This window comes from Desmodus rotundus, chromosome 9 (assembly GCF_022682495.2).
Source record: "Desmodus rotundus isolate HL8 chromosome 9, HLdesRot8A.1, whole genome shotgun sequence".
NCBI lineage: Eukaryota > Metazoa > Chordata > Mammalia > Chiroptera > Phyllostomidae > Desmodus > Desmodus rotundus.
This window is the reverse complement of record NC_071395.1, coordinates 36,975,203-37,000,750: the sequence shown is the minus strand read 5'-3', so window position 1 is coordinate 37,000,750 and position 25,548 is coordinate 36,975,203. Positions and strand designations below refer to the sequence as shown.

Genomic DNA, 25,548 nt, shown 5'->3' with positions numbered 1-25,548 from the left:
AATGAATAAACCTACACTTGGTTGATTTTTTTCACATGAAAACAAACTCTTTTGGAGCCAGTGTGAGAAGGGCAGAGACAGTGCCAACCAGCAGTGCAGACTGAGATGTGAGAGGGCTGTAGCGAGGGGGGGCCGAGTTCCAGGCAGTCCCCGGTCAGGCACCTGAGGCCGAGGAGAACCCCTGGGGGCCTGGGTTCCAGCCCACTCCCTGCCCGGGACTGCAGTCACGCCAGGGAGCACCCCACCTGCACTGGCCCTAGGTGGGGCTCCCAGCTGGTGCCCTCAGGGTCCGCCGGTCCCGCTGACAGCAGGAACCTCAGAAACAGAAACCCACCCTGGCTAGAAGGCATTTTCACCCTGACCGGCCCCCAGCGGGCGCGCAGTCCACACACGCCTTTCACGACTGGCTTGTCACTGAGCACGTCCTCAGGGTTCATCTACGGTGCAGCAGGCGTCAGACAGAATGTCCTTCCTTAAAAAAAAATCCTCATCCAAGGATGTTTGACTTTTCTTTTCCCCTCCCCCCCCCCGCCAGGATGTTTTGACTTTTAAAAAATATGTATTTTATTTGTAAAGAGAGGGGAAGGGAGGGAAACACTGATTGCCTCACGTGCCCCCTACTGGGGACCTGGCCAGCAACCCAGGCATGTGCCCTGACTGGGAATCAAACAGGCGAGCTTTCAGTTTTGGGGAGGACGCCCAGCCCACTGAGCCACACCAGTCAGGGCGGATATATTTGATTTTACTTATTTATAGGGATATGTTTGATCTTAGAGAGAGAAAAACATCTATGTGAGAAAAATCAATTGGTGGCCTCCATACAGGCCCCGACTGGGGATGGCACCTGTAACTAGGTGTGTGCCCTGACCGGGAATCAAACCTACAAGCCTTCGGTGCACCAGGATGATGCTCCGGCTGACACCCGGCCAGCGCAGCGTGTCCTTCCCTTCACAGTCTGAATAATCAGTAGCCACCACCTGGGTGGACCTCAGAGTTTACCCATGCGTCCGCTGATGGACACAGGTCACTCCCACCTTCCAGCTGTTGTGGCCATGGGCGTACAAATCTTGAGTTCCTGCTCTCAGGTCTTTGGGGTGTCCGTTCACCTGCAAGTGGGACTGCAGGGTCATGCGGCAGACTTTCATTTTTTTAGGAACCACTAGACTATTTGCCACAGCAGCTGCCCCACCCACCGCGCACAAGGGTGGTCTCTCCGCCTATTCGTGGACACTTGGTTTTGAAAGAACAGCAGTCCTGGAGGGTGTGAAGTGGCGTCTCACTGCAGTTCACATCAGCTCTGCCAGCACACCGAGGTTGCCAGTGAACACTAGATGCTGTCAGCATGTCCCCTCTGGCAACGATGGCCTGGGATTCAGGGTCAGTTGTGCTGAGGAAGTGTGTACAGCAATCCGCATAGACCGGATAGCCAAGAGCACCATTTACTATGTGCTATGCACCTGTCACACTAGCTGGGTACAAGCTCCCCAAGGTCCCTTGCAGGCTCTGCAAGCACAGGAGAATACTTCTTTAACAGATAAGGAAACTGTTGGAGCCAGATATGGCTTATCCAAGGCCATGCGGTGATTTCAGGCAGGATGAGAGGTCAGCTCCACCCTCAACACTTCCGTCGTCTGAAAGGTGTGTGGTAGGGTGGCCAACCAACCCCCTTCCTCTAGGCACCCCCACAGTGGCCTGCAGAGGGGCAACCTTCCACGGATGCACTGGACAGGTGGCACGGACAGTTATTATAAAGGCCGCCTGCTGTTAATGTTCCCCCTCCCAGGGTGTGAGAAGCTACAGGGTGGGTAGGCACCACAACCCATCAGGCCCAAGTCAGAATATGGGGACAGCCCCAGGGGGTGGGGACCCTGCCTTCTCCGCCCAGGGTGCTCCAGCAGTTGAAGGTTCGGTATGGTGTGTATGTGGGGGGGGGCTCTGGCCCTGGAAATACATGCGTGGTGAGGGACGGCGGGAACAGCACCCCCAACTCAGGGAAAAATCCAGACCCAAAGGAAGCTGTCAGCTGGAGGCTGGGACTGTCAGCACGTGGCAACCTGCCAGCCCTGTCTGGGCCTGACCAGACGCAGACGTGGACAGCAGCATCAAGATCAGAACTAGGTCCAAGTCTCCTACGGAGCCAACAGCAGAGGGCACGGAGGGCTGGTGGTTCATGTGGCCAGGCAGAGATGGCCTGATCAGGAGCAGGACCAGAGGGTCTCAGCCCTGGCAGATGAGGTACCCTCAGGAAGTCTGAACCCATCTTTAAGCCCCACCTCCACCTCCTGGAACCTCTGCAGAACAAGTTCCATGCCCCCAGCTTTGCTGCCTGGCTGCTACAGACCCCACTGTGTGAGTGTGGGACTATGATGTAGCCCCTATCAGTCAAGGTGGACCCCCTTCCTGGCACAGACTGGACAGTCCAAGTATCATCCTGTCCAAACTCCCTGGGCAGGGGAGGGGGGAGGGTGGCCCAGTCCCATTCCCGGGTACCCTGCTGCAGTGTGTGGCTGGGCCACCTGCTTGCGAGGACAGAGAGCCCCAGGGACAGAGAAGTCCAATTAGCCTAAAAGCAGGAACTCAGTGCTGGCTGCTGGCTCGCAGCTTCAGTTATGATGACACCTGATAAATTATGTGGGTTTTCAGGATCATTAAGCAGGACTGTCAGTGGTGGTTAGCTTTCTGGAAGGTTCCGAGGGCAGTCTTGGGGCCCACATTTCTGGGCTGGCCTCCAGATGATGACTGGCCTGGCAGTGTCCCCAAGGCAGTGGAGACACCTGGCCTCCCTTGGGCCCTTGACACTGACAAAAACATTCAGGTCAAGTGGCCCTGGCCACCTGTCCCTCCAGGGAACCCTAGCCCAGAACTGGCTGCTACCCCAGCCCTTGCCTCAACTAAGGTTAGGGGGACCCTTGGTGGTCATTAGGATGTGACCAGTGTGACCACACCGCTCTCCCTAAATCACCACCACCTGTGGTGACCTCAGCCTGCAGCTGAGGCTGCCTCCCCCAGTCCCCTCCCATCAAGGGAGGCTGGGCCTTCAAGGTCACGCAAAGGCCCCGGGGTGACAAGTGATCATCAGAACAATCTGAGAATCAAGGATTCTCAGCACTGGATTTTCAGGTGGGACCTGATGGCCTGTGTCGAGGGTCCCAAAGCCCAGCGTGAGTCCTGGAATAGCCCTCTGCACACACGAAGGACTGAGGAGGACAGGATTTTAGGTCTTTTTGTTAAAAACTGAACAGCACCAACTGGACACAACGGACACCAGTGGATCATCAGAGACAAAACGACCCTTCATGCAGGTAACAGTCCAGGGGAAGGGGAGCTGGGGACAGTGCAGTGGTCCAGGGGTGTCGGCCCAGCAGCCCCAGGGAGGGCAGCCCTGCAGGCCTGTCCGTGGGTGGTGGTCTGGGTCCCCGCACTCACTTGGCAGGCCGGGTGATCATGCGGGTGGAGAAGTCAAACAGGTCACGATTAATCTTGCGCAGGTTCTGCACCTCATCTTCTAATTCCGTGATTCGGATTCGAAGCTGGTCCTGGCCACCCAGCACATTCTGGGGAGAAGTGGGGCCTCAGGGCGGAGGAACCTCTTACATCCCACAGAGGGGGACTGATCTCCTCCCCAATTAACAGCCGTCAACCCCACCTTCCCCCCAGGGTGCTGCCCCACCTACCTCAGCCTTGCCCTTCTCCACAGCCCCACCTACCTTTTCCATAGTGCTGCACATGACCCTGTGCAGCTGCTCTGCTCGCTCCAGGTAGCTGGGCTCTGAGCCCTGCAAAGGAAGGGGCTGCCTCAGTGACCTCAGGGCTCACCCACGCTGCTCACATCACCCCAGTGGAGAGGGAGGTGATATCTCTGTGGGAGGCTGTGTCTTTAACCCCACACCTGGCAGGAAGCAATGTGACCAGCCTCCTCACATCTGTTTCCTGCTGCAGGACTGTGCCCAACAAGGCACAGGGATGGGGACACTCAAGGTCACACCACAAATGTGGGTTTGGAGCCAGACTTTGGGGGATATGCAGAAACCAGGGTCAAGAAGGCTCCAGGAAAGAACCAGCCAGCAGGAGGGTAGTACCTGCCTGCCCATCTAGATGGATGGACACCGCCTCAGCGGAGAGGTCGTGGCCACTGGGTCCATCCCGCCTCCTGCTAGGTGCAGTCTAGGCATGCTGTCCTTGGCTGGCAGACAGGCAGGCACTTGGGCCTGACATCCATCATGATGTCTGAGTGAGGGGCCTGGACACCCCTCTGGAGCTTGTGTGAGTCCAGGGCACGGAAATAGTGGGCAGAGGCAGAAGGAGCACAGCCACAGTGGCAATGCCAGGGCCTGCTAAGTACAGGCAGACCCTTGGAGGGCAGTCCCTGGAGAGTACCAGGAAAGAGAGTGCTGCCTACTGCCCTGCTAGAGAAAGTACTGGACACAGAGCCTTTGCTCATGCTTGTTTGCTTGTTTGGGAATGCACGCTGGTCTGCATTCTACTGTGGCCTGCTTCTACTGTGGAAGGCGCTTTCTGAGGTCAGTTGCTGGCCACCAGGCTGGGCTCAGCCATGTGGTCAGAGGAGCCTCCTCACTGAGGGCATGCGTTGAGGGCCCTCTAAGGGACTCTGGCCAGGACCCAGACCCAGAGGGAATTCAGAGCCAAGGTGCAGAGGTCGAGCCAGGGCAGGTGACCTGTTGCAGCAAGTACCTGCTGGTGGAGGCCCAGGCGCAGTGTCAGGCCCCCACGGTGCTGCTCGTCCCCATGCTCAGCGCCCAGCAGGTGTTTGTTGAAGTGTGGCAAGGGCAGGCTGGGCCTGAAGTCGGAGCTCAGCATGCTGACCGGAGCCAGCATAATGAAGGCATTGGTCACAGGGCCTGCAGCAGGGCAGGCAGCTGGTCAGGAGCCACCTTGGCCAGGCCTGGGCCATGGCTCCCACACCCTCCACTCCTCGAACCTGCCCACCTGTCCAGGGGTGCCCCACCTACTTTTCTCTTGCCGGTCCAACCTCCCAGCACCTGGCCAAGTGGCTGCGGTGTAGCCAAACAGGCAAAGCCACACAACTTACAAGCTCTTGGTCTTGTGCCCCCAGGCCCACCTTTGAGGGTCACTGTCCTGATGCACTGCTTGCTCTGGATGTCCCAGAGGCGCACGGTCTCGTCATGTGAGCCAGAGAGCAGCACGCTGCCATCAGTAGACACTGACAAGCAGGTCACCTGGTTCCTGGGGACACAGATCTGAGAAAGGGTGGTGCAAATGATCCCAGACCCCAGGAGCACGAGAACAGGGCCCCTCCCCAGCTGCCAGTCTGGCCCCGCACCTGTGGCCTTTGAACACCTTCCCACTGTCCTGTTCTGGCTGGAAGCTCTTCTCTCTCTGTCCAGGCTGTGGAGGCAGAGGGGCCAGTAAACAGAGGGACACAACTGTGCCTCAGACAGGGGGCCCCAGGGCATTGAGGTGATGGGCGGGGCAGAGCTGGCTCAGCTCGAGGACCTGGATCAGGGGAGATGGATGGTTCTAGGGCCTTTGGAGGATGAACCCTCCATGTCCCACTGTCCCCTGAGCCTCCAACCATGGGCCCAGGCACCCACCACTCACCCAGGTGCAGAGATCGACCTGGAAGATGGAGCCTTCACTGCCACCGCAGAACATGTGATGCTCAGCCAGGTCCATGGTCACAGCCATAATGCCCACGTCAAAGAGCACGGAGAGCAGCAGCTCCCCTGAGGAGATCTCCCACAGCTAGGGGCAAGCAGGGTATGGGATGGGGGGTCCACACATACTGGGGTCCCAGTGCTGCAGGGGTGCTTGCCTAAGAGCCAGACAGCCTGCCTGGGAGACCCGGACCCCATGGACAGGAGCTATCACTTGGGGTTCTTGGGGCTGGGGCACTTGGGACACTCCCCGAGACAGAGCTACGTTCTCTTGCCCAGGACCCCTCACCACCCCATTTTAGCTGTCAATCCTGGATTCTGCATCCCCCACCACCAAGGACAAAGACCCAAGGGCTAGGAGCCCACAAATCCCTGAAGCTTGGCCAGGGAGCCATCAGGCGCGGGTGGCCAATTGGGAATTTCTGAGCCAACAGAGGCCTGGACCGTCTGCCCTCTGGATGTCCTTGTGGCCAGAAGCACTAGGGGATTAAGAGCTGTCTGGAACCGCCAGCCTGGGGGAGCAGGTCTCACTGACTCACATCCAAGAACCCGCCAGCCACCCAAGCCCAACTCACAGATCCACTGGGGGAGGGCAGGTGGTCCATCCTACCTTCACTGTCTGGTCTAGCGAGGCTGTGGCCACCCTGGCTAGGGGCCCCCCAAAGCCACAGTGCAGGTCTGTGATGGGAAGGGTGTGGCGGGACCAGACATGCCGGGGGGCTGGGGTCCTGGAGGAATCCCCCTGGAGCACACTGCAGGAGAAGTGGATTCAGGGGGAGGGCTGCACCCTGATGCCCCCCACCCCCATGTGGCCACTGGGTCCATCCCGCTGGCAGAATATTCTCAGGTGGCTCCCTTTGGTTCCTGGACAAACCAGTCACCCTGGTCCTCCTCACACCAGCCCACCAACTTGCAGGCCCCAGATCCCACCCTTTCCTGCCCCAGGACTTCAGCATGGCCTCCTGCAGAGCAGGCTCCCTTGCCCTCTGTGCTGAAGCCTCACCTGGCTGAAGCTATAGTCTGGGTGCAGGCCCGCGAGGGTCAGGGTGCTACCTGCACAGGCTCCACACCAGCACCAGGCAGTCCTTGCCACCTGAGAGGAAGTGGCTGCTGTCCCCTGTGAACCGCAAGCAGGCGATGTCCTGGTAGTGGCGGCTCAGGATGACCAGGAGGTTCCCTGTGGACACCTGGGGAAAGCAGGGTGCACATGGGTCAGGTCAGGAAACGAGGTGCAGTGCCTGGCCCCCAGCTGCCAGGTCACAGGGGTGCACTGAAGAGAGAACCTGCCGGGGCCCAGGGAGACAGGTGGTGTGACTGAAGCCCCCAGGGCAAGCATGGGTGAGTGCGCCAAGGCTGGTGAGGGAGCGGGTCTGTTCAGGAGCAGCTGGACCCACGACCAGCAGCAGGTGGCTCCTCATGGTGATTCCGTCACAGCAAGAAGTCACAGCCTTCCAGACTGGCTGTGAGGGGCTTTCAATGAAGCCATGCCACTTGGTCTAGCAGAAGGGACTGGGGGTGGGGGTACCTCTTGCTGTGAAACCTGGGGAAAGGGAGACCCAAACCAGCAGAAAGCTGAGCAGACTAGTCTACTGAAGAGGGAGGGGCCTGGTGGCGGGGATGAGCCCGGAACACAACACCTGGGAAGGGCCGTGGCATGGGAGGAGGAGAACACAGATGATACTGTAGGTTAAACTGTGTCCCCCACAATACATTTGTCCTAATCCCTAGAACCTGTGACCTTACTTAAACATAAAAGCTTTGCAGGTATAATTAGTTCAGGTGAGGTAGAGTAAGGTGGCCCCAAATCTAACAAGGGGGAAACTTGGACAGACATAGACTTGTTCACCCTGGAGCCCCTCTCTAAGGATTTCTAGCCTCTCCCACCCACTCAGAGAGCAAGGGGGAAAGGTCAACAGTGGCAGCTATGGCAGTAAGTCCAGCCCTGGCTGAAAGCGGTTGCCCTTGTGTGGCGCCCTCTCCTGGTCAAAGCTCACACCCATCAGGAATTCTCCAAGAGAATGAGGAAGCCAAAGCCAGACAGCAAGCAACCCCACCCGCCAAGCCAAAAGTGCCACGAGTGTACCTCATCAAGGAGGGACGACCCCTAAGATGCTCCCATCAGGCTGAAGGCCACTGGTTTCTACCACGCCCCCTGCACCAGGCTGACAGTAATCAGGGCAAGGATTTCTACCATGATAGGCAATCTGAGAAGTGCCCCCCCCCCCCCCCCACCACCCGGCCCAGTTTCCCGTCTTGTGCCTGAACAACTAACTGCTTCCTTGTTTCAAAATCAGAACTAAGATTTAAAGCTCCCAGGGTGAGATAACAAAGCCCCTCCCATCCCACAGAGGGCTCAGTTTTCCCTTGCCAAACCTGTTTTTCGGGTTAAGGGTAAGGTCAGAAAGGGCTGAGGTAGTTATACCCACCTCCCGTCCCCAAATCCTACACTGTCTGTGCAGGAAGTGAGGGGAGTCTCCCTTCAAACAACTAACTGTTGATAGGTCTAATTCAGTGTTCCACAGATCCCTGACCCTGGCTCTGATGCTCACCTCCCACAGGTATATGCTCTCTGCAATCCCCGCCAGCATGTAAAGGCCATTGGGTGACGTGGTCAGACAGGTGACAGGCCCAGGGCACATGATCTTCTGCTGCAGCTGGTCCTAGAGGAACATAAGAAGCCTCTGAGCTTCATGCAGAACTCAAGAGCCAGAGGGCAGGGAGGAGTGGGTGGGGGCAAGCAGCTGGTAAATCTGAGAAAACCAGAAAGAGTGGGAACAGGAGTGGTTTGAGCAAATTCACAGTTCAGCAAAGAAGTGTTTGTTCCATCCCAGGATTTGCAGGTTAGGGGTATAGACCTGCAAATCCTTGGATAAAAGCGGCATGGTGTTCCTATGGGCCTGGGGGTGGGGGTGGGGATGGGTGAGGCACAGAGGGCGGTGGGGCTAGAGAGCCCAAAGGCCAGGGGCTCGTTCCCTAATCTTGCTTCTTTAAGATCCCACCTGCGACCCTAAGCCTCAGTTTCCAAATCTCTAAAATGGGAAAACATAAGTTCAGTATGGCCCACACCAGGCAAAGCCAGAGCACAGAGCTTGCCCCAAAAGTTGTCGGCTGGCAGAAAGGGGCTGCAAGCAGCTGCAGGAGCCGCATTTTGGGGATGCTTAAGAGGAGATACTATGGACTATAATGAGAAAAGATAGTGTCTTTTTTTGAAAAATGAAAGTCTCCTGAACTACCCTTTCAAGGGGTTCACCAGGCCTCAGACCTTCACCTTTCAAGCCTACGAGACCCATGGAACCCCAACTGCAAACTCTCCCTTTAAATTTCGCGCCCCTTTACGCACAGCTCCCTTTAGCTGCCCGCTATCTTCACACCTCTTCATGTGCTCAAGCTCCTGGCCGGCTGTCTCAGGGACCCGCTTCCCCCAAGCCCGCCCCAGGGCGCGCAGAGCATCCTAACTGAGACTTCTTCACCCCAGGTTAGGGCGTGTGCAGCCTCCATTAACCCCAGTTTCGGGCGCGCCCCGCACGTGCCCTAGTCTCGGGCGTGTACCGCCGTACCTTCCGCTGCAGCTCCCAGGCGCTGATGTAGTTCTTGCCTAGCTGCGCCGCCAGCAGGTACTCGCCATTGAGCAGCGCCAGGCCATGGGGCCCTGCCTGGCCGCCGCGGTACGTGAGCAGGTTAGCACCCGAGTGCAGCTCCCACACGACGCAGCTCCACAACTGGGCAGAAGAGTCAGTACACACGGCCACCTCCATGGGCGCCGCCATCTTACCCCCACCGCCCCGGAAATGCGTCATCACCAGGGACACCTGGGAGGTTGCGCCGTGCGGGCTAGAGCGACACTCAGATTGCCCCGCCCCCGGAGGGGCTGGCCGGCCGGCTAGTGCGCACCCACCTTGAGGAGCCGGGTTCCTGGTGAATTTAAGTCCTCCCTCCCACCCTCCCCTCGGCTCTGCTGAGCTTCAAGGGGCGAGCGGTCTGGTCAAAAGTCTTGGAAGGAGGACTCTTGCAAAACTGTATGGAATATAAATCAAGGCCCAGAGTCTTCTGCGAGCAGTTAGCTTCAGAGCCTGGAAGTCTAGCTTAGCTATTTAAGCTCGGCGCTTTTGGCGAAGTGACTCAAACTCTCAGACTTTTTTTTTTTTAATATTCGAATAATGAAGTACCGACCTCACAGGTATGAAATGCAGACTACGTGCCTGACATTACATATCCAGTTAGCACTCAATGCGATGTAATTAAGTCATACTCACGGATCCACCGTCAGCCTCCCCATAGACCCTCTTGGGGGCCACAAAATACACATTTTTATTTCATAAACTTGGTGCAAGCCAAACAAGTCGAGGGCGCCTAACTGAAGGTCACAGCTGCTGTCCTGGCCACATCTAAAAACAATGTCAGCTGCTGTTCTGGACACGTCTAAAAACAATGTACTTTATTTAATTTTTATTTATTGACTTTAGAGAGAGGAGGAGGGAGGGAGAGAAACATTGCTTTGTTGTTCCACTTATTTATACATTCATTGTTTACTTGTACGTACCCTGACTGGGATGGAGCCCTCACCCTGGGCCTATGGGGGACAGGCTCTAACCACCTGCCTACCGGTCAGGGGAAAATAGTGCACTTTAAAATGTGGAATTAATTGCCAACCTTTGAAAGGGGAGAAATCACTTAAAAGTCGAAGTCTCCAGCCGGGGAGACTTGTCTGTCCTGGGCGGTGTGTCCACAAGCAACACCGAGGGTGCCCGATGCGGGGTGCCTGCCACACCGTCCAGAGCACCGCCCCCAAGCCGCTGAAAGTGGAGCCCAGAGCGTGAGGATCCGCAGCCCCAGCCCCGGCCACCAGGTGGCAGTCGGGAGCCACCGACAGGGAGGCGGGCTGTGGGGCCGTTCCCAGTCCTGGGGCCACAGTGCAAAACCGCAACGGGGATGGAAGGTCTGGAGGAGGGACTTCCCGGAAGAGGTATCCTTTGAGCAGGGTACTAATGACTTGAAGAGAAAGATGGGCAGAAGTAGTGCCAAGGCCCTGTGGCCAGACCCTAGAGGGGGCACTGGTCCATTCAGGGACTTGTGGGCAGTGGGGAGCCTGGATTTAATTTTATCCTGGGGGAGGGAGGACTTTTGTAAGTTGGGGAGAGCTAGGTCCCAACCCCCAGAACCTGCTAAATGGGGAAACTGAGGCAGGAACCACCTAGTCCCAAGACAGATTGCAACTAGAACCAGATGTTTCTGATTTCTGCCACCAGACCCAGATGATGCCCCAGGTTCTTCAAATGCTTGTAGTGTGAATAACTGAAATGAGACACCTTGAATGCTAATGTACACTTTTCAAACACCAAAACAAGCAAGAAATTTTTTTTGGTGGTGGGGGGGGAGAGCAAAACACTGATTTGTTTTCACGTATTCATTCATCAGTGGCTTCTTGTATGTGCCCTGACCAGGGATTGACCGGGCAACCTTGGTGTATTGGGATTACGCTCTAACCAGCTGAGCTAGGGCCAGGGCTCAATGAAATCTTTTAGACTTTTCCCAAAACAAGTCTTTCTTTGATACCTGAAGTCCAGCCCTCTGCAGAACCGGGGCGGGGGGGGGGGGGCGGGCAAAGTGACCATTGTAAACACCAAGTCAGGGCTTGAAGCTGGCACTTCTGAGCCCTGGGGCAAGTCATTACACAGCTCTGGGCCTGTTGTCCCATGTACAAAGCAGGGGTTTCTCAGAGCTATGGGGTCTGTGTCCTCATCCTGGGAAGTCTGGCCTGGAAGTTTCTGAACTCCGGACACCGGGGTGGGCCCAGCAGGTGTGGTTTGCAGGGACCAATTGTGCCAAGAGGGATAAGGGGCTCTGATGGTGGATGTTTAGGCAGGAACAGGCCCAGGCAGGGCCTCAAGACAGGGCTGCTGGATTGCACTCAGGCCCCCTCATAGGCCTCTCCCTCCCTCCCTCCCCTCCTCCCTTCCCTGGGGACCCAGTAGGCCAGGCTGCTGTCAGGTCAGAGGTCACCCCACCCCCAGCCCAGTTCCCGGAATGAGGACAGACCAGTTGTGTCAGAAGAGCAGGACAAAAGCCACACTTTGGGGGCCTCCAGACCACCCAGTCACCAGACCTCCTTGGTGCCAGACAGGCACTGCCTCCCAAATCCAAGGCTGGGAGGCCCTGGTGGTGGTGGGGCGAGAGCAGCAACTAGGCTTGGGGAAACTGAGGTACAGAGGCCTGCATAATCCCACTAGGTCTAAACCCAGGATTCTTGCATTCTTTATTCCTACACATTTACTGAGCACCTCCTGTTTGCAGGCACTGGTACACAGATGAACCAAACCAGACACCTCCTTTCTGGGAGCCCAGCCACCTTACTCCCTGCCCACCCGAGGGAGTGGGGGGTGCTTGAACAAACCCAGCAGCCCCCACGGTGTGCACTAATGGTATAAGGATAACGGAGGACTCCCTGACTCGGGGGACAACCATCTTTTTCAGGCATCCTTTCAACCCCCCACCCCCACCCCAACCTCCTTGGTCTGCCTCTCTTGATTAGCTCCACTAATCAGGCCTAGTTTTGAGTTTCACCTCCTGGGAGTTTCCCTGCCTCCTAACAAGCAGAGCAGGAAGCCAGGAGGTGCCCTGGCTTGAGGAGGTAGGGAGAGGTGCTGCAGTCGTGTGCCTCCAGGGGCTGTGTGACCTCAGGGACCCCAGTCCTTCTTTGGGTGTCTTTAGCAGAGGAATAAAGATGCTAGACTGGCCCATCCAGTTGGCAAAAAAAGGGCCTTAAAAAAACCCCAAACTTTTCCTTTATGCCCCTGGCGGGCACGGGGCTCAGAGAGGCAGGTGGATTGACCTGTCCATTCCAGGTTCCCCAGGCCCATGGAAATGTAGCTGCTCGATCTCTGGTATGGATGTAAAATGCTGGATGAAATGGGCCGGGGGGGGGGGGGGGGAGGCTTCTGGGAACCAACTGGCTGCCACAGGAGGGGGTTGATTTTCCTGATTCCTACCCAGCCTTCAGGGCTGACCCAGGCAGGAGGCACAGGCCCAGGCCAGCCACATGCAGGAGCTAGTGGCAGGGGAGCCAGGTGGCAGGAGGAGGGGCTTGTTCACTATCCAGCCATACCGACCTTGAGCCTGTTACATCCCCTGGGTGTGGGTGATGTGAGGGACACCCCAGGAAATCTCTTCCACTCAACACCTTGCATGCTGCATGCTAGTTGTCAGGTTTGGGTTTTCAAGGCTGAAAACCAGGGTTTCCCTTTATCTGGGCTGAGCCTGGGGTTGGCAACCGTAGCCCAAGGGACCAATCGCCCCTTGGTCTGGTTTCTTTGGGGCTACATTGTACTGGAAGACAAAATGTTAAAGTGTGAACCAAACCACAGGGGAAGGCTTGGGGAGCAGGGTGAAGAGAGGCATGCCCAGGGCGGTCTCCTTAGAGAACCAAAATGATGTCAGCAAGGAGGGATGACACACCCTGGGGGTGTGAGTCAGGCAACTCAGGAGTAACAGGGGCATCAGAACCCAGGAGAGCAGGAGGTCTAAGCTAGAGGGTTGGGGGACCAAGAGGGTGACACTGAGGGGGAGGGAGCTACCTCTCAGAGCTGGCTCAGTCAGGGTCTCCCTCTCAGACCTCTGACACTGAGGCCAGGTCACTCTTGGGTGGGGCCATCCTGGGCACTCTGGGGTGTTGAGCAGCATCCTTGGCCTCACCCACTTGGTGACAGGAGCACCCCCAGTTGTGACAACCACAGATGTCCCCAGACATCGCCCAGTATCCCCTGGGGGCACGGTCCCCACTAGAGGACACCTGAATTAGCCCCTGTGCCTTCTGCTACCTGGACCCGGACAGGGTCGGGCGACGCCCAGGAAACCAACACTGAGACCTTTTCTGTTAAAAGTCAGAAGTGTTTTGTCTTGTTTTAATATCATCAGCTTTACAGGGTTACAATTGTCTTAAATATTTCTGAAATTTAAATACAATCTGCATAATAATGTTATAAAATGTAAACTTTCAGTGTTCTTTTAAATTTCAAAATCACACCTCCCTCCCTTTTTTTGGTCTTTTGCCCCCCACCCCCCCTTAATACCTGAATGTTCTGCAAAACTGAAATCCTTACCGGCTGCCCCACCGGCCAGGGTGACAGGCAAGGCACGGCCAGAGGTAGAGTAGTTTATACCTTTTTTAAGTTTTTTTCCTTTAACCTGAGTTCAGGCACGGTCCCCGTGCCATCGGACAAACCCCAGAGAAACTGAAATTTCACATGTCAGGAATGAAAGGCTGAATTCATTCGTGTTTGCCAAGAAAAAAATGCAAAAGCAAAATTAAGGGGAAGAAAAAAATGACAGAAGTGGGCAAACGACAAAAGCAAAAAAAAGTGACTGTACAAACGCACAACTATTAAACACTAGCTCAGCTGCCCCAACGCCTCTGCTCTGCCCCTCGCACGACAGTGGACAGCACTGCGGCCAGTTTAGGGGGTCACAAGGAAGATTCTAGAAGCAGCCGTCACAAACATCTCTAGAGCAGGGGAAGCCCCTGAGCCCCTCTTGAGCTTGAGCTTGGAGGTCCCTGCCTGCACCAGGCAGCTAAGCCCCACCCATTCCAGAATGAACAGTGTACAAGCGAGCCGCTGACAGAGATGGCTGCCCCTTCCCCACCCCAGTTTGCATAAGGGGGTGCCGACCTGCACCCTAGAACCCCCACTGACAGGGGGGTTGCCCTGAGCTGGGAGTGGCAGAGGGTAAATGGGGACACACTCGAGGCAGAGGCTGCAACTCCGTCCCAGCCTGGAGCTCCCCTGCACCTTTCCATCCCTTCCCCCTGCCCACAGCGCTGTCTCCCCCAAACCCTACAATCACCCTGAACAGTAGGCATGCCCTGAGTTAGATCCGCGGGCCACACTGCCCACAGGACACGACGCCCAGGTCCCCCAACACACACAGACACGTGAGACACACACAGGACCAAAGAGAGCACCCAGGTAGGCTCTCAGGTGGAGGCACCCATGACACGGGCAGGAGGGGACAAGTATTGGTACTTGTTGAAACTCTGAGCCAGAAAAAGGGGTCAGGCTGAGGAGGGGTTTTGGCATCAAGAGTTAGACCTGAGGTAGAAATAACCAGGCAGCAGACGCCCCCATGTGGGCCCCACCCACCAGAAGGCTGTGGCTCCGTGGGGCCTGGTCATGGAAGAAGGGAGGAGGAGCATCCAGTCCACTGCTCTGGGGACAAGAAGATCCTCCTCCCACAGTGGTTGTGCTGCTGCAGTGAGAACTGTGGAGGAGAACCTTCCAGAAGTTAAAACAGAGAGGAAACCCCAGATGCCCGCAGCCACCCCATCTTGGAAGGTAGGCGGTGTCAACAACCCTGAGATATACCAAAGAAAGGGGTTCTCCCCAAAGACACCATAGCACCGCACCCAAGCAAACCCAGACATGGGGCGGGGGTGGGACCTGGATGCTCCCCTCTGCAAAGTCTCCAAGGCAATAAGATGGGGCCAGGTCAGGGATCACTGGGTCTGGGATCTGGGGATCTGGGAGACTGCCAGGCGGGGCATTTCCCTTTTTGGCCTCATTAAGCCAGGCTCCCTGGGCCCAATTAGAGCAGACAAACTCGGTGCGTGAAAGGAAAGAGTGCTAAGGTGTAGGAGGAATAGTCCCAACCAGCACCCGCCTGGTTCCCAGAGACCCAGCAAGGGTTAGGGTGGCCAAAGAAGTCCCAAACCCCACCTGGGCCTTTGGACAGAAGGCGCTACCTTGTAGTGAAGACCATCACCAGCCACTGAAATAAGTTCCTCAGCCCAATTGTCTCCGATGCCCACTTTCTAACCTGGGGGAAGGGTTCGTGGAGGGAGTGCAGCCTCCTCACGGACCTCTATTTAGTTCCTTTAATTACAGCGGGAGATGTGGCCTTGCAAGGGGCCAAGGGAGGATGAAGGGACTCAGTGAAGGAGATGAGAAGGGGTGGGGTGTTCAGGATGACAACGCCCCAAAAACCTCACCCTGAGCTAAGCCTGGCTCATCCCAGTCTCTGAATATTAACATAGATAGGTCTTCAAAAGCAGCCCTTTCAGGCAAGAGAGAGTCCCCAGGCCATATTCATCCCTGAGACAAGAGCCTGGGAGCTATGACAGACACACCCCTCCAAGGCCCTGGCCCCTTTTCCAGCACTATCTCCTTTCTAGTTGACTTCCAGGTCCCTGACTGGGAGCACAGTGTGGCAGAGTGAGAAAAAGCATCTAGAGTCCTGGTCTGCCATTCAGCATTCGAGTACTCCCCATGGAGCCCCCAACCCCAGCCTGGTGCTCAGCACCTGAGTTCATCACCTTTTCTGGCTCTAGCCCAGGGTGCAGTGTCCCAAGCTCACCAGCCGCCTACTGCACCACAGGAAACGCACACACGAACTCAAATCAGTCATGGGAAAAATTAAAAGGATATTACTTTTTTTTTTTTTTGCTTCTTTTAAGTCCAGTTTCCCTGAATGAACACAAATATATAGAGATATATATCCTTTTCCTAAGGTTTGATTCCTCCCCCAAGAATAAAATAGAATATTTACAAAACAAAACCCCCCAAACCTCTTAAAAACCCTATAAAGCTTGAATATCACTATTTCTTTTAAAAAAAATAATAAAAAGTTCCCAAAAGCAACAAGAAAAAAATTCAACTGATCTTGGCTCAGGGGTTTCATTCAAAACACGGAGCTGAGTATGGAGAGTGGGTGAGTGTGTGATGAACAGGAAAAAAAAAGGAAAAAAACCAGACAAAAATGAAAACACACAGTGCAGGGATGTATGAGGTAAACAGGATCTGGCCTTACATTGCAACTGGTCCAAATCAGACACCAGTCCAAGTCGGTCCACCATGGCTGCAGGCAAGCCCTGGGAGCTTTCTTTCCTAGTTTCCTTTGCTACTCTCGCAATCCATTTCTCTGAATGTCTGAAACCTGAGTAATTCAAGTGTTCCTTGGTTTTCCCCTGTTTTATTAAATTTTCTTTATATATATGTATATATATATTTTTTCTTCTATTTTTGGCGTTAGCTGTGGCTCCTTTGTGGATATCTCCCCTCCCCACCCGTATCTCCCACCACCCCGGCCCTGCTTGGCCCACCTTTTGGCCTCTGCCCAGTGTGACCGGCTCCCAGGGTGGGGGCGGCGGGTGGGGAGTGGTGCGGTTAAGGCAATGAATTATTTGAGGTAGAAGACGTGGGGGGTGTGGGTAACCCCGCTGGCCCGGCCTGGCTGCCGACGCTGCTGCTGGTCCCACTGTTTCCTCCCCGGCTGCTGCCACCACTGCTTTTGCTGGGAGCTGAGGCTGGGGTGGGGGCTGGTGGCTGAGCAAACAGCACTCCTAATGCAAGGACAGGAGGAGAGACATGTTATGGAGAGTCTTTAAAAAATTATATGAAAAAAAAATTATATGACAGTACAAAGGGCTCCCTGAGCACTGATCCCCTGCAAAGTCCACCCAGGGACCCACTAGGACACCCACCACCTCATCTCAGTCTCTGCTTCCCAAGGGAGTCTTTGCCCAACAACACAGCTGTTCTTTGTTCCCAGCGCCACCTGGTGGCCTAATGAGCAAATGGCTCGAGTACATTTTTTACGAGGAACTGAAACATCACTTGTACAGTTCACCTTTGAACAACACAGGTGTTAGAGATAGTGATCCTGACACAGCTGAAAATCCAAATATAACTTTTGACTCCCCAAAACTTAACCACTAATAGCCTACTGTTGACTGGAAGCCTCACCGATAAAATAAACAGTGGACGAACACATAGTTTGTATGTTATATGTATTATATACTGAATTCTTACAATAAAGTAAGCTACAGGGAAGAAAATGTTATTAGGAAAATCATCAGGGAAATACATTTGCAGTACTTATTGAAAAAAATGCACATGTAAGTGGGCCCACGCAGCAGTCCAAACCCTTGTTGCCCAAGGGTCGGCTGTATTTTTGATCACTGACTACGCGCTGAGCGCTGTGCCAAGTACGTGCTACATACTGAGCACCATGCCAAGTGCATGCCATGTGCTGAGCACTGCATTAAGTACACTACATCGGCCACGTATTCAAATCTCCAAGGGAAGAAAGGACTTCGCTCGCTCTAATGGCTGGGCTCTCACACAGGCCAAACCTGGGGGTTACCCAGGACTCCTGAATTAACCTGGGGAATGAAGCAGTCGAGGTGTTACCTGTGTACATAATCCCGTTAATCTCCACTGACATGCTTATACTATTGCTGCCATTGGTGCTGGTCAGGTTTGCAGCCGAATCCTGGCGGCTCTCAGAGGCTGTGGGAAGAAGAAAAGCCACCATTTGGAAACACAAACCCGTCTGTGAGATGAGCTGTTTCGTGTCCGTCTCCCCCACTAGACTTCAAACTTCACGAAGCTGTGGACTGTATTTGCCTCCAGCAAACCCAGGACATACTCAGTAAATATCAAATAAAAACATATTTGTCTAACATTTGCTTTTATCATGACTGTCTTTTTAAAAATTAATTAATTTTAAAAAATCTTCCCCTTCCCTGGCTGGTGTGGCTCAGTGGACTGAGCACTAAACTGCGAAGCAAAGGGTTGCTGGTTCGGTTCCCAGTCAGGGCACATGCCTGGGTTGCAGGCCAGGTCCCCAGTAGGGGGCGCAGGAGAGGCAACCATACAATGATGTTTCTCTCCTCTTTCTCCCTCCCTTTCCCTCTCTCTAAAATAAATAAGTAAATAAATAATATCTTTAAAAAAATCCTCCCCTGAGAATATGTTTACTGATTTTAGAGAGAGACGGAAGGAGGGAGGAAGAGAGAAAGAAACATCGATGTGAGAGAGAAACATTGATCAGTCCCCTCCCATATGTACCCCAATGAGGATTCGAACCCTCAACCTAGATATGTGCCCTCACCAGGAATCAAACCCAAAACCTTCTGGTGTACGGGACGACACTCCAACTGACTGGGCTACCCAGCCAGAGCCATGATTGTAAGTCTGAAGCAATATTGCACACCCAAAACATATCGTTCTTCCTAAAAGCCACAAAGTCTTCCAGGTGTGACTCATTCATTCCTCACTGATGGACACACACAGAGCTTCAAGCCTCACTGTTACAACATCATGCAAATGACTGCAGTGAACAATCCTGTCTATACAGGTAACCCCCGCTTTTTGAAAATTCGCATTGTACTACTTCGAAAGGCTTCACAGGATGCCCTACTTTCGGATAGTGGGAGACACCTGTGTTACCTTCAGGACCTGCACTAGGTCCGCTGTAGATACCAAGTAGATCACTGGGTCACATTTTCTATTTGTAAAAGAGATTGCCAAATTGCCACCTATTTACACTCCCACAAGCAGGGCCCATTTCTCCACATCCTGACTAACGCTGGATACTGCCAGACTCAGATGGGTGAAAAATGGTATCTCCCTGTTAACGTGCAGATCCCCAGGTAGATGGAATTGAACAGCTTCTCATAGGAATCTGCTAGTCACAATTGCCCATTTTTTCTATTGATTTGCTTGCTTTTTTTTCTTGTTGATTTAGAGACACTCTTTACATACCCTGGCTCCAAGACCCTTATTTGGTTACACATGCCAGGAAGCATGGAGAGTCTGGGTGCCGGACTGATACCTTGGCTGTTGATACGAATGCTCATGGGCAGTTGGGCTGTCATGGCCAGGAAGTTCTGCTGCAGCGCTCGCTGCATGAGCCGTTGCTGCTCATCCGCCACCAGGGCCATCTTCTTTTCTGGAGGCTCCCCAGACTCCAGTTTCTCTCGAAGTTGCTCCAGGGCGGCTGCCTGTGCCGCCACAGCTGCCTGGGCTGCTGCTGCTTGCACTGCTACTGCCTGGGCTGCCACCACGGGGTGGCCTGCCAGGGAGACTGGCAGGCGGCCAGGGACCGTGATGGGGATGGCCGAATCCTCCTCTAGACAGGAGAGAAGAGGAGTTGGTGGCCAGAAGGGAAGTGGGGTGGCCTGGCCCAGCCTTTGACCCATGCAGGAATGTGCACCCTCTTGAATACCACCACTGACAGGGTGCTCACTCCCTCTCCAGGGAAGTAGCTAGGTTTCTGAATAGGCAGAAGTGCTATAAAACCCTTTCTAAAGTAGGCTGAGAGTAGACACCATCATACTGGTAATACTGGTGATAACAACACTAGTTATATACTAGTATTATAGTAGTATTTAGTATCAGTACTACACAGACACTACAATAGCATGTATTACATACAGCACTAGTCATAACACGGACTCGGAACATGTCTTGTCTAAAGCACTTAACACGAACCATCTTGAAGGGCCATTTCAACAATCCCAAGCCTACTCTTATCTCCAGATGAGGAAACTGAGGCTCAGAGAGGATGTATAACTTTCCCAAGGCCACAGAGCAGAGAGAGGCTGAGGTGGGATTCTAACCCAGGCAGCCCAACCCCAGAACCAGTTCCTAACCATTCCCCTCTTCTGTGATTGAAACAAACGTCCCCAGCATTCCCACTCACTGGTTCCATTGGGACCCGCTGTCTCTTCTTTCCGGCTTTTTCCCAAGTCAATCCCTGCTCACCAGGTGCTGCCCCTAATGCTGGGCCCTCACTCCAGCCTTTGCTGTTGCCAGGCCCCCTGCCCTGGAGGTTTAGTGCTCTCTCCTTGCTCTCTCTCACTCAAATGTCTCAACCAGCGTTCTGGTCGCTGCTGCCTGCTGCCTGCTGTTTCCAGGCTCTCTCGTGACTCCCTGAGGTCAGACCCCTTTATCTGACATGCCACCATCTTCCTTAGCTCCAGCGTGAGACCTGGCCCATGTGGATACTTAATTACCAACAACTGGTATCTTTGGAACTCCTCAAAGGCAGGAGGGTAAACTGAGGCCCACAGAAGAATGAATGAGCTAATATTAACAAGACCTAACTTTTCAGGGCCTTGTGGGGATCACCTCAGATCCTTGGGCCACTCCCTGGAAGTAGGAAGTCACAGCCAGTGTGGCAGAGGAGAAATGGGAACTCAGCCAGGCACACCAGCCTGCTCAAGGCCCTGCTGTCACAGGTGCTGCCAGTGCTCTGTATTAGGAAGGATTTGAGGCTCAGTGGGAGAGAATTGTGATCGCCTAGTGATGTCTGCCGTGGGTGGAGACTAGGCATGGGGGCTGCCTGTCAGGTATCTGCAAAACTGGGCTTGTTGCATGCTGGGCATTTTTCACACTGAAGGCTCCCTACAACTCTACAAATAGCAGGTAATTGTCTCCACTTTACTCATAAGGAAATCAGGCTCGGAAAGGGGCACTGAGCCACTCAGGGACACCTAGCAGTTGCTTCAGGGATGGTTAACGGGTCAGTTTGATAGACCCATACTGCACTCTCAATGGTGTCTACTCAGACAGAGTGTTGAGAAAGACGCTTAAAATTCAAAGGGAAAAAAATACAGGCATCATCTAGTAATGTCTGTCACGGGCAGGGTACTGGAAAAAAATACAGTGATGGGGAGTGTCAGCCACAGGCAGAAGTCGGGCCAACGCTACAATAAGTGATTAGCAACGAATGCCGCAGGATTAGCACAGGGCTCAATTAACTGGAAAACAGAGATTAATTAGTAATGTCTGCCATGGGCTCAGGATGGGAAAATTGTGCTGGATTTGTAATGTCTACCTTGGCACAGAATTGAAAGATAAAAACTATCAATTAGTGGTGCCTGCCATGAGCTCAGGAGTAGGAAAACGAATTGACTAGGAATGCCTACCTGCCGTGGGTGTGGGGTTAGAAGAATGGGGGTTGGTTAGTGACGCCTGCTGTGAACACAGCGCTGCCAGATTTGCTGCCCTCATTCAGGACAGCTTTGGGGTTTATCAATCTGTTTACTCCGTGAGGCGGGAGAGGTACCTGCCCCACAAAGCCAGCTTGAGTTGGGATCAGTCCACCCCTTACCTTTCTTGATCTTGGGGGCGGGGGTGATGGAGCTGCCGTTGGTGCTGGTGGCCAGGCCCAGGGAGGACACGGGCAGCTTGGGTGAGGAGAGCATGCTGTGGGCACCTCCTGGTGAGTAGGCGAAGAGGGAGCCCCCGAAACTCTGGCGCCGGCCCTCCCGCCGGTTGCTGTCAATGGCTGCCTGGAGCTCATTGGGGTTGCTGAGGCCGCGTTTCTCACACTCATAGGGGTACAGGTACTTCATGTACCTGCGGGCAGGGGTGAAGGGACAGGGTGGCACCTGGGACACTTCCCGTGGCTCCCTGCTGCCCACAGCATAAACAAACCCCACTGTGGCACTACCTTCTCGCATTCATCACGCATGACCACCAGGGAATCACCTAGCAATGCTCAGAGCCAGAATTTTGCATATGCTGTTCCCTGTCTCAATGCTTGTCCCCATGACTACCTCGCATTAATTCTTTAATACTCAATTCCAGTAACCTCAGAGCCAGAACCTTCCATAAAGCCCACCCCCAGGCTCTCATGACTCAGACCCCTCCCACAGCCCAGTGCCCCCACGGTCCTTCCTGTCGCTTCCTGCCCCAAGCCCTCTGCACGGGCAGCACTCACTGGGTCCGCAGGGTGAAAGCGGCACTGGTAATGGACGTGGGCAGGTTGAGGCCCTTGGTGATCTCACGCCACAGCTTCTTATTGATGACCTCCACCAGGCCGCCCTTCTCTGTCACCAGCACATACAGCATAAACAGGTCAAGCACCTGCTTGGCCATGATGGGGATCCGGTTCACGGGCGTCCCTGCGGGGGGCGGGGGGGGTGAGTGCGGGTGAGGGAGGCGCTGTGGCCAGGGCCGGAGCCCCACGTGCAGCAGATGCCAAGTCTGCAGTTAACACACTGGTTCGGAGCAGGGTCTCCCCAGCTGTGTGGACATCAGGGCAGGTCACTCTGTGGGGGTGTCCTGGGCACTTAGGGTATTGAACGGCATTCCTGGCGCCCACCCACTCGATGCCAGGAGCACCCCCAGGTGTGACAACCACAGATGTCCCTGACATTGCCCAGTGTTTCCCGGGGACAGGACTGCCTCAGGTGAGACAGACACCCGTCCCCTGCCCCAGAGAGCGCTGAGGGAACAGCTCTGCCTCAGCTTCTTTACCAGGCACCTGGTGTGCTCATTTCTGAACTCACCGGAGGGGAGGATGGGGCATAGAGAGGGAGACGAGGGGGCACACCTGGGGGGCAAGCATGAGAAGTGCAGCCCTCACTGCTCCTACTCCCATCACCAACCACAACAGCTGGCAAAACAACTGGCCTGTGTTCCCAGCGGCCTGCTTCCTCCCTGTCCGGGAAGGTGTGTAACGCGTATGGGGCATAGTGTGCATGTGGGGGGTCTGCAGTCAGGGGGAGACGGCTTGGTTAACCCACTCTGCAGCCTGAGAGTGGGACAGTGGTCTAGGCCAGGGAAGGGAGGGCAGGGGCTAGCTCAGGAAAACAGGGCCGTCGGTGCAGAGCCAGCCCCGGGGGAAAGGGAAGTGGGCTAGTTCATCGAGGGGAGGACTGACCCCTGCACGCAGGCCTGATGCCCTCTTCTGCCCACCTAGCCCTCCACACTGAGTTCTCCAGCCTTGGAGCCTTCAAATCTCAGCCTGGCCTGTCTGGTACCTTCCTGGTCGAGGGTGGAGAAGGCCCCCTTCTCTCCCTAACAGTGAATCGCAGGTTTTCTTTCTGTGCACCCCCTTGCCCTGCTCTGCTCACATGGGCTCCTCGGTGCGCAGCCTGGCACACAGCAAGTGTTCAATAAACAGCGAAGGCGGGCAGACTGCATCTCAGCCCAAGGGCCACGCTTACCCCCATTTGGAGCTGAGCAAAGGGAGGCCGCAGAATGTGCCCTGATGGAGGAAGGTCTGAGGGAGGGGTCGGCTTGCCTGCCCCAGGGCCTGGACGATGCTCTCCACCTCTGGACTTTCCGCAGCCACCTCCCACCACCTCTGGCTGCGTTCCAGCCCTTCCCACACTGCAAACCCCAGTGAATGTAGAAGCACCTGGAGTGGGGGCAGGAAGATGGACCTCAGAGTCCCCCCCGTCCCTGATTCTATTTTCAACCCAAGAGAAAGAGAGAAAAAGCAACACCAGTGTCAGCATGCACAGCCCGGAGATGTGGCCACAGCGCTGTCCTGCCTGGACTTGGATTTAGGCCCTGCCCGGGCAGGGGGAAGAATTACGGAATCAGATCCTCCTGGCTCTGTGGCAGGCGGGGCCTGGACGGATGTTTATAGAAGGATGGGGGCTGGGAGAACACAGGGAGGCACTGATGGTGGGCAGTGAGGGCTGTGGGGGCGATAAGAAAGGGTGGAGAGGTTGTCAAGGAAATAGCAGGCGGGTGGGGTGCAGGCAACAGGAGAATTCAGTTGGAGGTTTTTATTTTGTGACCCTTTGTCTGGAGTGAAGGGAAAGAGGCTTGTGAGATGCAAGACATGGTGTCCAGGGTAAAGGGGGTCTAACAGATTCTCAGCCCCAAAGGCCCCCCATACAGAGGGGAGTGCCCAGGAAGATGGCAGGGGAGAAAGGGCCTTAGAGCTGGGTTTTGAGGAATGCATAGGAGTCTGCTGCCTCCTGTCCTTCAGGAGCATCATCTTGGTGAAGAAGGCAGGGCTGGACACAACCCTCACAGCCCTTTTTGGCAAGGGGCTGGACTACGCATCTGGGGGCCCCAGCCTCACCCCCACCCAGGTGCAGCTCACAGTACTTCCTATGTACCTCCAGGACACCAGGAGGCTTGTCTTGGGTAACATGGGTGGGTTCCAGGCCTGGAAGCTCTGAGCCCCATGGCAGGGGGGTTGGAGTGGGGTTCAGGCAGGTGTGGACAGGCTGATAAAGAGAGCAGGGGGGATCTCTCTGACCACACAGGGGACAGCAGCTCTGGCTGGGGCTGGCTGGATGGATAACACGATAACATGAGAGGGGCCCCCACCCCAGGACTGGATCTGAATTCTTCTATGCCGGCACAGGAGGGGTTAACTCAGAGGCTGCAGCCCCCTCCCCTTTCATCTCCTTCCCTTCTGGGCCTGGCTGGGCCTGTGTTTACAGAAGCTACTGGTGAGGGAGGGGCAGGCAGAGGCCCAGGACAAAGCAGCAGGGGCCGGGCCCCTACAATGGCCCCAGTGGACCCTGCAGCCCCCTACTGGCCCCACCCCTTCCTGCCTCTGTAGCTCAAAGGTGCCCTCTTGGGGCCTCAGTTTCCTTCTCTGAACAGCAGGGTGATAATAACCCCCCAGGGGTGCTGTCCAGGGGTCAGAGGAACGAACTGCACCCTACAGTGGGTATTCCTAGGACAGCTCTGGTATCTGCTCTAAGCTAAGGGTGAGGCCCAGGCAGGGGACCTCTCGGGACTCCCTGGCTGCCCCTTGTTCTCTCTGAGCCTGGCTCACTCCAGACGCCCCTGATGTCCTCCGGTGTTTGGGCCTCAGTCCCCCACCCAGACACTCACCCAGATCAGCCCTGCTCCTCATGTCACCGTTCTCAAGGCCCACACACTTCCTGGTGGGGCCGTGGTTGGCGTCTCCCTCACTCCAGCCCCCGGAGAAACTAGGGCACAGTACACTGCCGTGTCCTGCTGCTGCTCGACAAATACAGCGGGGCACTCCGTATGTCTGGGGCGCTGCCAACAGCGGGGGCTGCTTGTGGCCCACCTTGCAGATAGGAGGACTACGACCCCTTTAGGAGCAGGGGGGGCTTGGGCACCAGCAGGCACTCTAGGCCATGCGAGCTGGAAGCCTGCGTGGGGAGCTTTCGCCCTGTTGCTCCAGCGCCCACTTGTCTACCTGTGAATTCAACCCCACTGTCCACAGATCGTACTGTGTGTCTCAGCAGCAAGGGGTACAGCTTGGACTGTCAGTTCTGGGTGGTGCCCTGAGACACCCCGCCCACCCCGTAAGAACTACCCCTTAGACTCTCACAGCTGTGCCCCCCTATCAGGTTGTGCCTCCCCTCCACACCTCTGGGATGCCTCCAGCCACGGAAAACTCAATG

At 55.2% G+C, this 25,548-nt stretch overlaps 2 protein-coding genes across 7 annotated transcripts in view; both read right to left on the bottom strand.

Annotated features, from left to right (window-relative positions):
* Nucleotides 1–3,207: 3,207 nt before the first annotated feature.
* Nucleotides 3,208–9,409, bottom strand: WDR18 (WD repeat domain 18). Its single transcript, XM_024569003.3, has 10 exons — nucleotides 9,194–9,409; nucleotides 8,186–8,296; nucleotides 6,690–6,823; nucleotides 6,247–6,388; nucleotides 5,581–5,724; nucleotides 5,303–5,367; nucleotides 5,081–5,205; nucleotides 4,693–4,859; nucleotides 3,708–3,776; nucleotides 3,208–3,554 (listed from the first exon to the last, which is right to left on the bottom strand). Exons 1-10 carry the CDS (start codon nucleotides 9,401–9,403, stop codon nucleotides 3,423–3,425), a joined length of 1,299 nt encoding a protein of 432 aa, XP_024424771.1. The 5' UTR covers nucleotides 9,404–9,409; the 3' UTR covers nucleotides 3,208–3,422.
* Nucleotides 9,410–16,642: 7,233 nt separating this feature from the next.
* Nucleotides 16,643–25,548, bottom strand: part of ARID3A (AT-rich interaction domain 3A) — a 33,869-nt gene continuing 24,963 nt past the window's right edge. For 5 of the 6 annotated variants that reach the window (XM_045202508.2, XM_024569086.3, XM_053911168.1 and 2 more), the window contains exons 5-9: nucleotides 22,137–22,320; nucleotides 21,525–21,772; nucleotides 19,242–19,538; nucleotides 17,816–17,914; nucleotides 16,643–16,965 (exon numbers count right to left, since the gene is read on the bottom strand). In XM_045202508.2, coding sequence (XP_045058443.2) covers nucleotides 16,790–16,965; nucleotides 17,816–17,914; nucleotides 19,242–19,538; nucleotides 21,525–21,772; nucleotides 22,137–22,320 — 1,004 coding nt within the window. In that variant the 3' untranslated portion in view covers nucleotides 16,643–16,789. The remainder of the gene's footprint in view (nucleotides 16,966–17,815; nucleotides 17,915–19,241; nucleotides 19,539–21,524; nucleotides 21,773–22,136; nucleotides 22,321–25,548) is intronic. The other variant, XM_045202511.2, reaches the window with a different exon arrangement.

Coding starts and splice junctions, on each gene's coding strand:
- WDR18 (XM_024569003.3), bottom strand. CDS start 9,403: ATGGCGGCGCCCATGGAGGTGGCCGTGTGTACTGACTCTTCTGCCCAG. Junction 6,824..8,185: donor AGAGCATATACCTGTGGGAG/GTGAGCATCAGA, acceptor TGCTTTCCCCAG/GTGTCCACAGGGAACCTCCT. Junction 5,368..5,580: donor AGGTCGATCTCTGCACCTGG/GTGAGTGGTGGG, acceptor CTGCCTCCACAG/CCTGGACAGAGAGAGAAGAG.